Source organism: Malaya genurostris, chromosome 1 (genome assembly GCF_030247185.1).
Source record: "Malaya genurostris strain Urasoe2022 chromosome 1, Malgen_1.1, whole genome shotgun sequence".
Taxonomy (NCBI): Eukaryota; Metazoa; Arthropoda; class Insecta; order Diptera; family Culicidae; genus Malaya; species Malaya genurostris.
The window spans coordinates 12559037-12576588 of NC_080570.1; the positions used below are offsets into that span (position 1 = coordinate 12559037).

The window sequence follows — 17552 nt, forward strand, 5'->3', positions numbered from 1 at the left end:
TGATGAATAATTTTTCATCTATCAAATTTCTGACTTAACTTTAAAAACCAACCGAATTGAAATCGCTGATCGTTCGTAAAACGACTTCTGTGGAAACAGTTCACAAATTCGAACCCAACAGGGCGTAAATTTTCAATGACTCACGGGCAGATAAGAGCAGCCCCAGGCAGTGAAATTTAAGCCGTGAAAAGCTATGCACAGAACGACGTCAAAAAAAGGGCACACGGATGAGCAGGTTTCTCAACCGTCAAAAGACTGATTACTCATCACCGGCAGAAAAGCAGAAGAGGAAAAAAAAAAGTATATTCGTCAGGTAATACAAGCGCTCTTCGAAATGAAAGCCTCGAAAATTTTGTTTCCTCCGTCCGACCGACAAAGCGGACGACAACTCCGTGTTGGTTGTGTAGAGAACGGGAACGGATGATGGGAACCAGATCCCATCAACTTGTTTATAAACTCCTCCACCGGCAAGCAGCAATTTCGGCTGCAAGGCTGCTGTCAGTGTCATCCCCCCGTGGTTGGTTCCTCTACGTCGAGGTTTACGAGAGCAGAAGTGGAAAATTGCTGTCGCGTGCGGGTGGGAATGGCGGGACTGCCATAACAATGTGAACTAACAGCGGAAAGAGACAGCGGACACGGTTGTAGCCCCATTAGAATTGTTTCCCCTTAGCTTGTGCGAGACCCGGGAGGGGCGGGATAGTGGAAAATGGCGAACAATTTTAAAAGCACAACACGGCAACAACTACTACAAGCGGGCCAAAAGTGAGAGCGAGAGGTTGTCAAGTTTGGTGCTCCGAAACTCGCTCGCACTCCTTCACAAGTGGGGGAAAATTCGACAAGCACTTGCAAAAGTTCGGTTTTATAATGGAATGCCGTGGTCTTTTTCCAGAACATCACAGCAACCCGACCGAAATTTATGTTTGCAAAATGGTTTTCCTGCGGTTATGCATCACAGCAACAACCGCCGTCGTCGCGGCATCATGCGAAAAGCAAAAACAAAATGTCAACAAATGCGGTCTGTCAAAGTTGCTCTAGCTAACGGTGACATTCTTGATGTCGTCGTCGGAAATCGTCCGCTATTTCTTTTCCATTCAATCACTGTTTTACTTTCCACACACCACGGTAAGTATCTTTAAATTAGCTTCGAGCTTAATCGCCCTTCCTACAACCCCCGTCTCGCGTATATCAACAACACTTTGGAAAGCATAATTTTGCCACTTTACTTTTTTCCGTTCACGTCTGTCACAATCCCGCGCTCTGCTCCGCTGAGTGGGTGGCCAGTACTTTGCCCTTGGCACTACTCCCGTCACCCCCTCTCCTCATTCTCCTCCTCGTTCCGGCCAATAAGCGAACGGGTTCCAAGTCGCGACGATGCTTGCTTACTCGAGCCGAGCACTCCGAGAGGAGGCAAATCCATCAGAACCGGGCGAAGTGCTTTCACGTTCTAGGTCGGTTTAAGGGCGGATTAAAAACTATCGCACCGTCGAGTCCCGTACCGTACATAGCACCAAGAAGATGCTAGATGCGAGGAAAAAACGAGGATGGCCGCATGGCCGGGGAGGGAGTAGTAATTTTATTCACAATGAAAAATAAATGGCTTTTCAACAAGTTTAATTCTTCCCGCAAGTTCGCCGGTGAATATGTTTGCTTCCACCACCCGGTCGTCCAGGACAGCCCCAGGGCGTAATCCGACTTTGCGAAGCTAATTTTGTGTTGGTTGGTTTCGTTACTCTGATTCCGACGATGGCGCAAGGTTTTTCGGGGAGGAGCGGGACGATGTCTAGCGCGACAGATTCTTCCGAGGAATCAACAACAAAATCAACGACATAGAAGAGAAAAAAAAGTTTCCAACCCATGTGGACTGGCTTTTTTGCACTGGCAAGTTGAAAAACTTTCCGAATTTTCCGAATCCGGAACTTTTCCCATCGGAAAGCGAACATACGATTCTGCCTCGCGGGAACTGCATTCCCGATGTGTCGTCAGGTAGAATGAGTGTCTAACTAACTTCCTTTTGCCGCTTGGATGTTTGGAATTGGTATCTGATTTCGGTTTCGGAATTGTACGATTAGTTTGTCATTAGAAATTAGAAACCGGACAGTTTGCAGTTGGTTCAACCGATGCAATGCTTCGGTTTTGAACGGCCCATCGATTCCAAAGTTGTATCCCGAGTTTTGTTCGCCATGTTTTCGATTCAAAGTATCGTTGAACCTCACCAGGACAAGCTTTGTATTGGCAGTGTTCGAATATGTTGCTATGGTTGAAAAAATGGCCTACCATTTGAAGATTTGTTTTCACTTACCGAACGATTTCTAAGACGGGTTAACAGGTTTCAGATGTTTTGCAGCTTTGTACACGAGTTATGCAGGGAAAATTATTTGGTTTGCAAAACTGTAGAGACCAGTTCGACTCAAGATAGATTTTAAAAAAGGACAGATATACTTTAGCGTGCATTTTCTTCGAGTCGTGAATTGCACAAAAATAAGGTTTAAAATGAAGTTGTAAAAAATGAATTCATCTTTCTAAATTGCTTTGTCAAGAATTGTAAAATTAACGTCGCATGTTCGGGTTTTAAAATGTTTAAAACAAAATATATCAAACAGAAAAACTTCTGATCCAGTGACATTTTTAAAATATACACAAATTTCAAATATATGAAGATATTCGTAGCCTTTTCAAAAATTCACAAAAAAACTGAATATCTATAGAATTCTTTAACAATTACAGGAATTTTGAAGCATTTTCCGTACTTGTAATAACATTTAAATTCAATAATTTTGTAGAATTAAAACATTAATAGAAATTTAATAATTCAAAACCATGCATGAATAGGAAACTACACAGAAATTATTGCAGAAGTCCAGAATTCAATATTTTATTAGAATTAAAAAAAAAATTAGCAGATATTTGTACACAAAAGATTTTACAAAACAACAAAAATTAAGTAATCCTGAAATTCACACAAAAAAAATCCGAAAGTTTTAAAATGGAAAAAAATTATCCTTCATAAAAAAAATTGGTAAAATTTGCAGGAATTTGCAAAATTCACAGAATTTCGAAAATTCGTGTAATTTACGGACATCCAAATGGTTCAGAGAAGTTTTCTTGAACATAAACTAGGATAGATTATTTTTCAATTTGAACAATTAACTCATTCATTACCTACAGATACGATAAAATTTGAGAAATGGGCAACATTTTGAGAATAAATAAAATTTTAAAAAAATGCTATTCAGAAGTACAGTATAAAAGAGTACAAATATATACAGTCAATCAAAAATAAATTATAGTTGCCAGAAATTTATTGGATTTACAGAAATTTTTTTACTTCACGAAAATCTGAATTTGACAAAAAATTGTACAATTCAAAATATTTATAGTTCTAAAATTCATCCGGTTTCCGAAATTTTTGAAAAATTACTTACAGAAAATTTAAGAAAAATTCATTCTTGGAAATATAGAATTCTGCAGATTTTGTTTTCAATTTGCAGAAACATCTTAAGCTTCCAGTAAATGGAAAATCAAACAGAAAATTCAACATCTTTACAGAGATTGCCAAACATTCGAAAAAAAACTGAAAACTTACAGAAATTTGAAAAAATGAACAGAAATTGGCAAAATTTACAGAAATTTGTAAAATTTACAGAAATTAGTAAAATTTACAGAAATTTGTAAAATTTACAGAAATTTGTAAAATTTACAGAAATTTGTAAAATTTACAGAAACTTGTAAAATTCACAGAAATTTTTGAAATTTATAGAAATTTGTAAAATTTATAGATATTTGTATAATTTACAGAAATTTGTAAAATTTACAGAAATTTGTATAATTTACAGAAATTTGTAAAATTTACAGATATTTGTAAAATTTACAGAAATTTGCAAAACTTACAGAAATTTGCTAAATTTATAGAAATTTGTAAAATTTATAGAAATTTGTAAAATTTACAGAAATTCGAAAAATTTACAGAAATTTGTAAAATTTACAGAAAATCATAAAATTTACAAATATTTGAAAAATTTACAGAAATTTGTAAAATTTACAGAAATTTGTAAAATTTACAGAAATTTGTAAAATTTACAGACATTTGTAAAATTTACAGAAATTTGTAAAATTTACAGAAATTTGTAAAATTTACAGAAACTTGTAAAATTTACAGAAATTTGTAAAATTTACAGAAATTTGTAAAATTTACAGCAATTTGTAAAATTTACAGAAATTTGTAAAATTTACAGAAATTTGTAAAATTTACAGAAATTTGTACAATTTGCGAAATCTTTAAAATTTGAAGAAATTTACGAGTTTTTAAATTTTCACAAATGAGTAACCCAGTTTTATATTTTCGATTAAAATTTTTAATATGCGCATACTCGGGTACTTGAACGGTTCCTTTTCCATTTCTAAATTTTCGATCACTTGCCATAATTTTTTAAAATTTTGAACATTTCGAGAATAAATGCCAAGATTTTTTGTTAGACAACCGGTCCATTCAAGTACATAAGGAGTATAGCAAGCAATATGTTCCTGTGGTTTGAAGTCAACCATTTTTTTTACACCACCGGAACTATAAATGCAGAAACATATCGAGCTGAGTGTCTCCAGAAGAGATTGCTGCCTTTATATAAGAAGCATAGTACACTTCCACTGATTTGGCTGGATTTAGCGTCAGCTCACTATGCCAAAACCACTCTCAATTGGCTTGCAGAAAAGGGTATAAATCAGCTTCGACCCTTCGAACGTTACTGGGCAATCGTAAAGAGGGTCTACAAGAAGACTGGTAAGGCAGCTGGGAACATGTAGGTGGAGTTCAAAAAAAAATTGGGCTCAAGCGTCCAAAAACTGCAACACTTGTCCGGAACTTGATGAAGAGCGTTCGATCAAAAGTTCGAAAATTCGTAAAGGATTAACTTGGATTTCATCCGGTTTTCATTATGCTCAAGTTTAACCTCGTACAATAAAGGATCAATTTTTAGTTTGAATCAAATATCGTTTTTTATCATAATTTTCAAGAAAAATTGGTGGATAGCTTATTTTCGATACACTCCTTAAGAAAATTTTTTCTTCAATATTAGATTTTATGTAATTATTTTTCTTTAAAATTGTTTCTGATCATATTTATTTTCTTCTGCATCTGCCATTATTAATTGTTTTCGTAAATATTACAACCTTTATTAGTTTTTTTTACCACCATTTCTGCTTCATTTCTAAAGAATTTGCTACAAAAGATTCTTGTGCTTTTAGTTACAAATTTGTAATTATCAAAGAATCTGTTACTTGGGATTACCATAACGAAGTATACTAATGAATAACTGTAACAGACCTTTACTGCCCGGGGAAATCGCAGTAAATAGTTTCAGCAAGAATCGAGTGCCACTTACCTTCCACAACGCCGGTGTAAACCCGGGACAGGTCAAAGTCAACCGGTCCTTCGGTGTTCAGTATTTGAACATCTCGGGCGTAGATTGAACCGGGATCCTCACGCAGCACCAACTTGAAGTCCCTGTGGAGAAAGAAAAAAGAATGCAATTGGTAATTAAAAACTTCAAAAAGTTTTAATTTTTTTTGTTCGACAGTTGGCCGATGATATCAATCTCACCAGTTTGTGTTTGAAAGTTTCCAAATTAATCATTGACCTATTATGCATTCTGCCTTGAACTTTCTGATACTGTGGTGAAACTACTTTACATACTGATCCGAGCATCTACGAGGGCAAAGTTTTCAATCTCAACTATTAATTTATGTCTCGGAGATAATCCTCTCGAAGTTTCTTCTGCATCGGGGTCGAACGTCGAATAGTAGAAGAATGGTACTGGAAACAAAGTGGAACGATTCTAAGTTGAAACCACACCATCATTTCGACCTAGTTGAAACTTCTTCAATTACGAGTGTGAGAGGGCTGCCCCGGCTGAGTGGGCTTCACCCTGGAGGCCCGTCCGTCCAGGTTTAAATTATCATGACAAGCATAGTCAAAACGAAAAGTCACATCCAGTTCCGGCACGGGTTCAGTCCTGGAAGACCTCCCACCCTTCTGTGAAGACAAAATCACTGTTCGATAATCGAAGAACGATCGTTGTTCGACAGTCTCGGATGAAAATAGTGTGTGTATGTGCGGTTAACCGCCTCTGTCCGTCCGGGGTTTCGGATTCCGACGGTAACTGCTGGGAGTTGTTCTACTCGAAATACGTTAAACTGTAGCCGTTGTCCAATCTTTGTAGAGGAGATTAGTAGAATTGTTGTAGTTGGGGCTCATGTCGGTTTCAGGTTCCGGTAGGATTCAGAACCAAAACCCACCTCATACGAACGGTGGTGACCTCAATGAACTGTGTGCCACCGAAAGGCAGGTAAGTGTTTCATTGCAAGCGCGAGATTCTCTCCGAGTCTCTGGTCATGGTTTGTTTCAAACTGCACCGGCTTCGAAACCGGGCAAACTTGTTTACGGCATCCGGCGACTCTCTCTCAGTATCAGCAGCAGCAGCCACAGTCCAAAATGTTTTAGATAAAGTTTAATCCTCCTCCACCCTTCTCGCCAAGAACCACATCGGACGGAAAGATTTTGCCGGTGGTTTCAGTCGTCAGCTGTGGGGTGGAGGAAGGGGGGAAAAAGTTACATGGCCGGAAATAGGAAACATGCGTTAGCCGTTTGGTTTTCCGGTTGGTGACCGATATTCCGGCGGAACGAAACAACGAACGGCGTTGGATGTTTGAGCAAGTTAGCAGCGGTTTTATTTTGCATAGGCCAAATTTGCTATGCTATTTTATATTTGGAATGTTGAATTTGTTTAGAGTTGTTAGAGTTTCTTGCATCGGAGGACGGCACAAGGCTGTGCTGGTGTTGGGGAATAGAAACAAAAAGCTTAAAGTTCACAACCGAAACTGTGCACAGGCGATTTTCATGCGGAAAATTTACAAGCACACAACGACGTGGGAGAAAAGTACTCCCGAAGAATTTTGCACAGAAATATCGGTTGTGCGAACACTTTCCATCGATGATATGTGGAGAAAATAATTTTAACACAAAATCTTGAATCTTTTTTCTGGCAAAGCTCGGATTGTTCGATTCAAAAATTCTTTTTCTAAAGATTCGCTTAATGAATCGATCCAACTTTCGGTCATTTCATTATGCCCTATGGCTCAAATGGTAATCGAAAAGAGTAATGGCCCGGTGAGTATGGCGGGTGGGGCCGCGTTTCTAAATAAGCTTTTAACTGTTTCGAAATATTGACATCGATAAACAAGTTGGAATTGTGAAAGTTGTGTAGTTTTTAATGATGAAAAACTTTGTAAAACATGAAAAACTCATTTTATTTGAAAATATATATGTTTTCCTACAAAAATTGGTTTTAGGACACTCTTTTCAGAAAATACATTATATCATGCATCACACTCAAGTTACGGGAATAGTAACTTCTGCAAATTTGTTTGAAACGGCTTTCTGCACAACTTCGTCAAAGTTACTTAGCCCCTATGTTGGCTCTGAGCTAAAATAATATTTTTAACTAACTAATAATATTTTAAGCAATGTCACATTCGATCACATCTGAACTACCTGGAATCTCTACACGAGAAGTTGTATGGTTTGAGTCGTACTTGACGAATCGCTTTGTTCGAATTAAAATTGGATCTTCAACATCGGAGACTTTCACGAATCTTTCAGGAGTGCCTCAAGGTAGTATCTTTGGTCCGTTACTGTTGCTATCTTCATTAATGATGTATCAACGTTGTTACCGCCGGAATGCCGTTTATTCTATGCTGACGACAACAAACTTTTCAAAGTTATTAAAAGTCTCGTAAATTGCCTGGAGTTGCAAAAAATGCTTGATACATTTCAAATATGGAGTACCAAGAATTTTTGGAAGCTGACTATAGAAAAATGCAGTATTATCTTTTTTCATCGAAAAAGTGCATCAATAGTATTCGATTGCAAAATTTCAGGACACTCGCTCGCGCGAACACGGCATGTAAAAAATCTCGGTGTGATTCCTGATCGCGAAATAACCTTCAAACTTTACTACGGAAATATTATTTGCAAAGCAAACCGGCAACTGGGATTCATATTTAAAGTACGGTTCAAACTGGGTACTGAGGATTGAAGCAGCGCAACGCAAATCTGTGAGATACGCATTGAGACTAAGAGAAAAAGTAGAGATAAATTTTGGAAAAACAAAGTATACAAAGTGTGGTTTTGTGACCAAGTCTACATGTTCAACAAGTTTCATTAAAATCTGAGAGAGCACTGCCAACATTTGTTCGAGTTGGCGCGAAATTCGTCAGTACCGTTGCTCAAAGTATTGCTTATCGTTATCCAACTGTTTTTGCGTTCTTTTTTTGTAAAGCTCGGACTTCGCGATGAAAAACATTCTTTTTCTAAAGATTCGTAGAATGAACCAATTCAATTGCCGGTCATTTCACTATGCCATTTGGAACAGATGTTAATCGGAAAGAGCAATGCCCGGTGAGTATGGCGGGTGGGGCCGCGTTTCTAAATACAGGGATATTACGAAAAATTGCAAAATCAAAAAGCGCGAAGTCGAAAACTAAAAAACTAAAACGCGCGATATTCGAGCGAAGCATTACATCACTATTTTCATGCAGGTGAAATCTGCACAAGTGCGTTATATAAACACAATAAGTAAGTCCGCATACGTCGCTTTGAGAAACTCCATGAAAAAGATTTCATTTTTATTCTCCATCTTTTCAGATGTCCTTAGTTAATTTGTACTCTCTGATGTACGGAAAATGTTACAGTAAAAATAAAAATGGCTTACAATTGTGATTTTGAACGAAGTTAAACATATTTCAGCGAAGACATTTTTTTTTGCTTCAACATTTTCTTGCTCGGCAAGCATTTCCTTCTCAGTAAGAGGAACTATAAGGTAGACCACATCAGGATGACTTGATTAACTCTTCTTAATTTCAATTATTTATCGCCTCCTGAGTAGTTTTTGTTTGCTGAGACAGCGCCTTTTCCTGTTGTCGGATTTTACTCTGAATGTCTTTCTTTTCCTCATCTTTTATTCTTTTATTTGAAGCAGGGAAAACCCCCTTTGAAGTTAGTTTCTGTCAAACTTGCTCTCCAGCAGGCATAAAACCTCCTCATCATTTGCATCAATAGATTAAAATCATCCAAATCATACATTTAACTCCAATTGAACTTGGATTCAAAAACACCCAGGTCCTTAATAGGCGATGTGCGTTCGAGAACAGTTTGTGAAATATTATAGTCGAAGTTGAATACAGATTTTTGGAGACCAAAAGAGATGTTATTGTAGGAACTCTGAGTCAGCTGCAGATTTGATTATATGAAATATTTTAAAGTCATCGGCGAACCATTCGATCAAAAAATTTAGATCGTTGAGATACAAAAAATATATAAGCAGTCCAAGGTGACTTCCTTGAGCAACTCCAGAGGCAACAGAAAATGGTAAGGTTGTCCAGTGTCCTATTTTCACTATCATTGCGGGTCCTACAGTTTAATAAAGATCAACTGTGTTGTCGAAAATTGTCTCGTATTTTCAATAAAAAAAATCCAATCTAGGATCTTCGTTTGTTTGCTGTTTCATTCACAAATGATCACGCATTGAAAATAAACGAAGAGAGACGATACATTTTTGCCAACTTCACTCGTTTCCTTATGATAAGAAAAAATGTTTTGCTGGTAAATTCAGTCATATTTCAATTTTCATTCTTTCCGTAAAATATCTAGCAAATGGAAAATCAAAGTTATTACACTCCTGAACTTTTTGAAAGCGACCACCAACTGGTGAATAAAAACTGTCATTATCGAATTTCAATAGCAACGGTTGAATATCGAGACTACGTAGTAATATGGTTTTCACTTAACTGAAACCGAAAAGGAATGAAAGAGTAAACGAAAAAAGAACACCTAAAGAATGCAAAAATTTTGGAGTCATCGCTAATTTCGTTAAGCGGTAGCGCATAAATATTTAAGCACCTCAAAAAAAGTTCCTAAGCGAAATTTGATCGCAAAATCGGAAACAGGTAAGGGGTGCCACCGCCCGGCGTTCAAAATTTGAAAATTTTTGATCTAAGAAAATCACCATTCATGAAAACATCACCATTCATGAAATTTCCCGACATCGAATTTTTTTTCGACTTTCAGGGACTCCGAAGAATTTTAAACATTCAAAATTGAATTTTTTTTCCGATGAAAAAAGTCTTAGAGTTGCATGAAACGTCGAGATCTAGTGTCACCTCGAAAAACATTTTTTTGTTGAAAAATCGACTTTCTGGGACGCCGAAGAATTTTGAGATATCCGAAAATTTAAAATTTTTCCGATGAAAAAGTATTAGAATTGCATGAAACGTAAAGATTTAGTGTCATCTCGAAAAACATTTTTTTATTGAGAAATCGACTTTCTGGGACGCCGAAGAATTTTGAGATATCCAAAATTGAAAATTTTTTTCGATGCCCAAAGTCTTAGAATGACATGAAGTGTCATCTCGGAAAATTTTTTTTTTGGAAAAATCGACTTTCTGGGACTACGAAGAATCTTAAACATTCAAAATAGAAAATTTATTTTCGATGCCAAACGTCTTAGAATTGCATGAAACGTCAAAATTTAGTGTCATAATGAAAAAAACATAGTGTCATAATGAAAAAAACATTTTTTTGGAAGAAATCGACTTGACATTTCTAGGAAAAAAAACCTGGAACTTGGGCTGTGAATAAAATTTGAAGATCAATCGGCTGGCTATCACTTCCGCTTCCAGACATATGATGGTATAAGTGGCGTAACCGAGAAAATACTTTGTTTTTTTTTACCGCACGATAGCTATCAAATGAACCGATTTAAACAAGCCTAGGTTCGTTTGACAGCTACTATTGAGCCATTGATCTTGTTCTAAGATCAAGTGGCCGACATGACGGTATAGTGGCGTAACCGCCAAAACGCACTTAGTTATTTACCGCTAAATTTTCTCCGAGATAGTTTAACCGATTTCAACAAGTCTAGGCTTTATTCAAAGCTATTATTAGTCCATTGATCAAGTTCGAAGAACAAATGGCTTTCATATCTGATCCCGAAGATATAATTGACTTTATTGACCGAGACATATAAAGGTATAAGTGACGTAAACGAAAAAAGCGCATTTTTTATTCTTCGCTCAAATTTCTCGAAGATGTCAAAATCGATTTTTACATGCTTAGACATGTTTGAGAGATAATATTGAGTCATGTTCAATGATTAAACGGCTGTCACTTTCCGTTCACAGGATGTAACGGTATAAGTGACGTAACCGACTAACCGCACATTTTTCGTTCGGATAAATTTTCTTGAAGATGACACAATGATTTTCGATTTACTTGGGCTTATTTAAAAGCTACTATGTGGTCTGTGATCAAGTTTGGAAGGTTATGGCGAACGATTCCGGTTCGGCAGTTGTAATCTTATATGTGACCTAATCGACAAACTCTAGTGTTTCTAAATGCACCGAAATTTCTCGGAGATTTCGGAAGCCTTAGATTCGTTTGAAAGTTACTATTAGTTTATTCAAAGGGCTCACAATACCAATGACTAGGAATTAACTATTTTAATACTAATTTGATGGTTTCTTCGCCAAAAAAAATCATATACAACACGGTAACTGTTAATAATTTTTCTTCGATTTATATAAATATTTATGATATTTGAATTCGAAGAATCAGCAAATGATTGATTAACATAACTAGCGAGCGGTAAAATCGACGCTTGAGAACTACACATAGTGCAAATGAGTTGAATGCAACTGACAGAACTGCGTGAAAGAACTCTGTTTAAATATTAGCGTCAACACACTCTGTCATCAAAGAGGTGGGGCAAACGCAAAAAAAATGCAAACACAAAACGAACTATTAAAACTACATGTTTCATTAGCAATTATCATATCAATTGATAAAAGTATCGCATTGTATCACGCTTTGTTTATACGCTTTGGACAGTTTTGACGTAGGACTATGCCTTTCTTTGCTATTTAAAGCTGAATTTTTTTCACAAGGCGAAGGAGTCATTTTTGTTCTGATCGTATTTTCCGAAAGTGATAAACATACGCCTTTAACATTCATAAGAGGCACAGTGACCAGTGGTAACACCACTCAAACAACATCAATTACACCCACAACTGTCTGCCTAACTCTTTAGTCTTTTTTCTCTATCTTCCGACATCATGTATAGCTCAATAACTTTGATAAAACCGCACCCTAATCCATTCGCTAACAACTGCCTGCCCCGTCAGGATCACTTTCACGTCATGCACGTTGCTAGTTTCACACAAAACGAATGTTCTGAGTGCTTATCTTTTTTTCCGGCTACAGCGTTCGTTATAGAGCATGTATGTGAGTGTGTGTGTTCTTTAGTGGGAAGCAGAGAATATGCCACTAGTTAACTGTGTGGAAAATACGGCCATCCACCATTCGGTCGAGTCAAAGCCACAGAGGCTTGGCAAGGATTGTGGGAGAATCATACTTTCTACAAACTTCTTAGAAAACTTTACCCACGCAATATTAAGCCCTTTGATGAACTTATCTCCTCGTCGTCTACCACTCCACTCGCCGCTCCCCCTTGCTTCAGCTGCCCGGCGAAAAAAGTTTCCGAAAGGGATCAAACAAATAATCCGCTCGGTTAGCGAGACGATATCAGTTTAGCTCGTGGAAGTTGGCCGTCGGTCGAGCCATGCACGGAGGGAAACAAACATTTCGTTATTTTGCTTGGAATGTTGAGTTACATTTATTACAAGTCGTTGAAATCTCGATTTAATGAGAAAATGTGGATTATTTCAGACCATAAGTTTAAAAAAAAACTTCTTGTATGGCAAGCAGTGTGTGAACGCGGTTTTGAAATAACATTTCCGTTCCGAACGACTGTGTATAGAAATCCATTGGATATTTGCATAATTTCCAAAATTTGCATTTGCTATATTTTTAAAAATTAGTATAATTTACAGAGATATTCAGAGATCTTCTGTTGTTTGTAAAGTTTCCACGGTAAACTTCCAAATTTAATAAATTTCCATACATTTGTAGAATTTTCGAAACATTCAGTTTGTAAAAAATTTCAATTTTTTACACACACACACATGGGGACGGGTATAGCGTGATGGGTAAGTCGATGCCTTTCACGCAGCCTGCATGGGTTCGATTCCCAACCCCGCACATAGGGCCAGAAAGTTTAAACAAATTAATACAAAATTTTATGAAGTAAAATTAGATTGAAACTTATTTTTTTAAATTTGTAATAGTTTGTTATATTAGAAAAAAAGTAAGTTTGTAAAATATTGCGAAAAAAATTAAGATTTATTGAAAAATTCGAGAAAAATAGTACATAAAAGCGAGGGGGACGACACTAAAAAACTGCACTTCGCTTCGATTAGGCTTTTTCACGCTGCATACGATTATGCACACTTTCCTTCTCTTTGCTACACATAGTAACGGTTGAATATGGATCGATCGTCTTTTCTTGGATTTTTGCTGGTTAAAAACATAATCATTGAGATATGATGTATCGTAATAGGCCATGAAACCTGAAAGTTGCAAATGTCACATGAAGATGCCAGATGCAGACAGTTCGGAGAGCTGTGAACTATCGTCCTGTAAAATCAGTTTTGTTATATTCTGGTGCATAGCTAACCCACACACCGAGAGCGTATGCTCCGGATTATCTGCCATATCCTGTCGGAATGTTGGCCATTCTCGTTTAATATCTGCGTCATTTTCCACAGTTTCTATATTCAATTCGAACCAAAAATTATTCCAAATTTCATCTACATCGTACACTGTAGAGTTTCTCTTGTAGAGACGTTCCATTGTCTGATTTTTTTTAACGTCTGCGAATCTTCAAAATATGCTAGAAGGGAAATCGGGAAGTAAACAAGTATGTAGTTTGCTATTAATCTGTATTAAAGTAAAAAAAAATGAATTGTTATTCTTTCTATAAGATTTTCAATAACATATTAAACACAGCTTTATTCAGTTTTGGCTTCAGTATTAATGAAAAACGTTTCTAAACATAAAAAGTACGGGTGTGTAATGTCAGAGACATAACTGGATGTCGTGAATACGAATATGACACGCTTTATTTATACTTCCGAATTCGAATTGATAGTTGATCGATTGTTTGAATTGTGCAACTTCCCCCTCTTTCATTACTAGAATTTTAAACGATGCGCCTAGACTAGATTACAGATTAGTTACATTAATCATTCTGAAACGCAATTAAATATTATGAAATAAGCAGTATAGTTCTTTATAATAAAATAATCGATACGTTGACAACGACAGCCAAATTCGAAATGAATGGCTTCCGAGTCGGTGCTGTGCATTTTATATAGCAAATCAAAAGGAAGTTCTACAAACTGCAACTAATTTAAAAATGGACTGTATAGAGTACAGAAAAGTAAAATTTCGCTTAATTCTTTGGGAGTATTATTATGGTTCTAAAAAGAACCGATTTGAAGAATTCTGAAATTAATAACTGGAACTGAGTTCAAGAATTAAATTTAGAACATAGAACAGACTCAGAACTCAATTGGATTTTAGTTCTAGAACTACAATCATTTTCCAGAATCCAATTCAGCACGCAGACTCTGAATTCTAAACTCATATTCCGGAACTAAGCTCTGAAATTTGAAGACGATTTTTCGCCATGAATAAAAAATGGGTTGTATAGAGGTACAGTAAAGTAAATTCCGCATAATCCTTTAGGAGTATTATTATGGTTTTAAGAAGAACCGAATAGAAGTCTGGAATAGAGAACTGGACCCTGAGTTCAAGACCTAAATTTAGATCCAATAACAGACTCAGAATCCAGTTTCAGTCGCTGCTGGTTCTCGCCTTGGTGGCCAGCAAGCGAATAAGAGATGCGACCTGAGCGTTTGAGGTTTTTACTAACCACGCAGAAGGTGCATTCTCCGTCGCTGCTGGTGGAAAGTTTAACTCCCGCTGCTGCTGCTGGCTGGTCCTCTCGCCTCGATGGCCTGCAAGCGAATGAGAGATGCGACCTGAGCGTTTGAGGTTTTTATTAACCACGCAGAAGGTGCATTCTCCGTCGCTGCTGGTTAACTCTCGCTGCTGCTGCTGGTTAAGGTCCTCTCGCCTCGATGGCCAGCAAGCGAATGAGAGATGCGACCTGAGCGTTTGAGGTTTTTATTAACCACGCAGAAGGTGCATTCTCCGTCGCTGCTGGTTAACTCTCGCTGCTGCTGCTGGTTAAGGTCCTCTCGCCTCGATGGCCAGCAAGCGAATGAGAGATGCGACCTGAGCGTTTGAGGTTTTTATTAACCACGCAGAAGGTGCATTCTCCGTCGCTGCTGGTTAACTCTCGCTGCTGCTGCTGGTTAAGGTCCTCTCGCCTCGATGGCCAGCAAGCGAATGAGAGATGCGACCTGAGCGTTTGAGGTTTTTATTAACCACGCAGAAGGTGCATTCTCCGTCGCTGCTGGTTAACTCTCGCTGCTGCTGCTGGTTAAGGTCCTCTCGCCTCGATGGCCAGCAAGCGAATGAGAGATGCGACCTGAGCGTTTGAGGTTTTTATTAACCACGCAGAAGGTGCATTCTCTCTTGCTGCTGGTGGAAAGTTTAACTCCCGCTGCTGCTGCTGGCTGGTCCTCTCGCCTCGATGGCCAGCAAGCGAATGAGAGATGCGACCTGAGCGTTTGAGGTTTTTATTAACCACGCAGAAGGTGCATTCTCCGTCGCTGCTGGTTAACTCTCGCTGCTGCTGCTGGTTAAGGTCCTCTCGCTTCGATGGCCAGCAAGCGAAAGAGAGATGCGACCTGAGCGTTTGAGGTTTTTATTAACCACGCAGAAGGTGCATTCTCTCTCGCTGCTGGTGGAAAGTTTAACTCCCGCTGCTGCTGCTGGCTGGTCCTCTCGCCTCGATGGCCAGCAAGCGAATGAGAGATGCGACCTGAGCGTTTGAGGTTTTTATTAACCACGCAGAAGGTGCATTCTCTGTCGCTGCTGGTTGATGATTCCACTCCCACGACGTCTGCTTCCATCGAACGCACGAAAAGAAATGATCGATTTTCGACCACGGTTCCCCTTTTATACGCATTCAGTTGAAGATATGTGCCTGACTACCTCAAAATCGTCGTCCTTGCGCGAAAAACCCAAGCGAAAGTAAAAAGTTTTCCGCGTTGTTTTCAAATTTTAAGAAAACTTAATTTTTGAGTTGTTTGTGGTTATCGCACACTGTTCAAAATATTATCCTGAATTCCTGATCATATTTTTGATGAAATGGTGAAAGAATTATGTTGCTACCATTAATACAAGTCGAGATATTCGCGATTAAGTTCTGCCCATTCTTCCATATGGCTAATTTTGAAAAGGCGCCCCATAGTAAAGTAAGTCGTATTCACGACAAAATTGCAAGTCTTAGCATCTAACAAAATATAAAACCAGTTTGATATCACAGACAGAGATATCTTTGGGTAAACCTTCAAAGGGCTACAATAAATTGAAATATATTCCATCTTCATGCTCCCAGCTACTAAGAGAACAAATTTTCAATGTTTCATTTACCAATCTGTTGACGAAACAATGTTGACAATCAGTGAATGTCAAGAACAGTAACAGAAACTTTTTAAGAGATCATATGTTCTTTGACTTTCTTTTCCACGGTTAGAAACGCTTTCAAACGGATCGATCTAGATGTTTGGATAGATGTAGTTTTCTTCGCTTTTCATTGACTTTTTGTATTTTATTTGGAAAACCCAGATCTGTCGTCCCCCTCGCATAAAAGTGAAATTCCTCGAAATTTGAAAAAAAATTCACAAATTTTGAGAAATTTCAACACAATATTACAAAGCTATACAATGTAAATTTTGGTTGATTTTTTAAATAATTTGTTGAAATTTGTGACAATATAAAAATTTGTAAAACTAATAGAATATTGCGGAAAATTTGAAATTTTCCGAAAATTTGTGACAATATAAAAATTTGTAAAACTGATAGAATATTGCGGAAAATTTGAAATTTTCCGAATGCTTGCCTTGTTTTTCGCGACTTTTAACATTTTTCTGAAAATTTTTCCAATATTTTCCATCATTTTCTAATTTTCAAAATAATTCTTAAAATTTTGTAAACCTTTATAAAATTATTAAAGGATTGTAGAAGTATTATATTTGTAAATATTTAGAAAAACCTGAAAAATGGTGAGAATTTGTAAAAGTTTGTAAAAATAAGTAACAGTTTGAGAAATTTTTTAAATAGTAGTGAAATTGCTAGAAATTTTAAAGAAATTTCATTTTTTTTACAAATTTTGACACAATTTAAAAATATATTACAAAATTTTACAACGTAAATTTTTGGTTAAAACTGGTAATAATTTGTAGAAATTATAATAATTTGTTAAATTAGTCATCTTTTGTAAAAATTTATATAATATCATGAAAATTTGTATAACATTGTGAAAAATTCAGCACAATATATATTTAAGAAAGATTTTAATGAAATTCCTCGAAATTTGTAAAAAAAAAGTTCAAAAATGGAAAATAAATTGTAAAAACTGGTAAAATAATGCAAACATTTGTTAAAATTGGTTTAAAAATGTTACCATTTTTTA

At 36.8% G+C, this 17552-nt stretch overlaps 1 protein-coding gene across 5 annotated transcripts in view; it reads right to left on the reverse strand.

Annotated features, from left to right (window-relative positions):
• The window catches only part of LOC131432715 (uncharacterized), a 368592-nt gene that overhangs the window by 222007 nt on the left and 129033 nt on the right, over positions 1 to 17552 (reverse strand). For all 5 annotated transcript variants that reach the window (XM_058599192.1, XM_058599199.1, XM_058599184.1 and 2 more), the window contains exon 4: positions 5376 to 5497. In XM_058599192.1, the coding sequence (XP_058455175.1) occupies positions 5376 to 5497 (122 nt within the window). The remainder of the gene's footprint in view (positions 1 to 5375; positions 5498 to 17552) is intronic.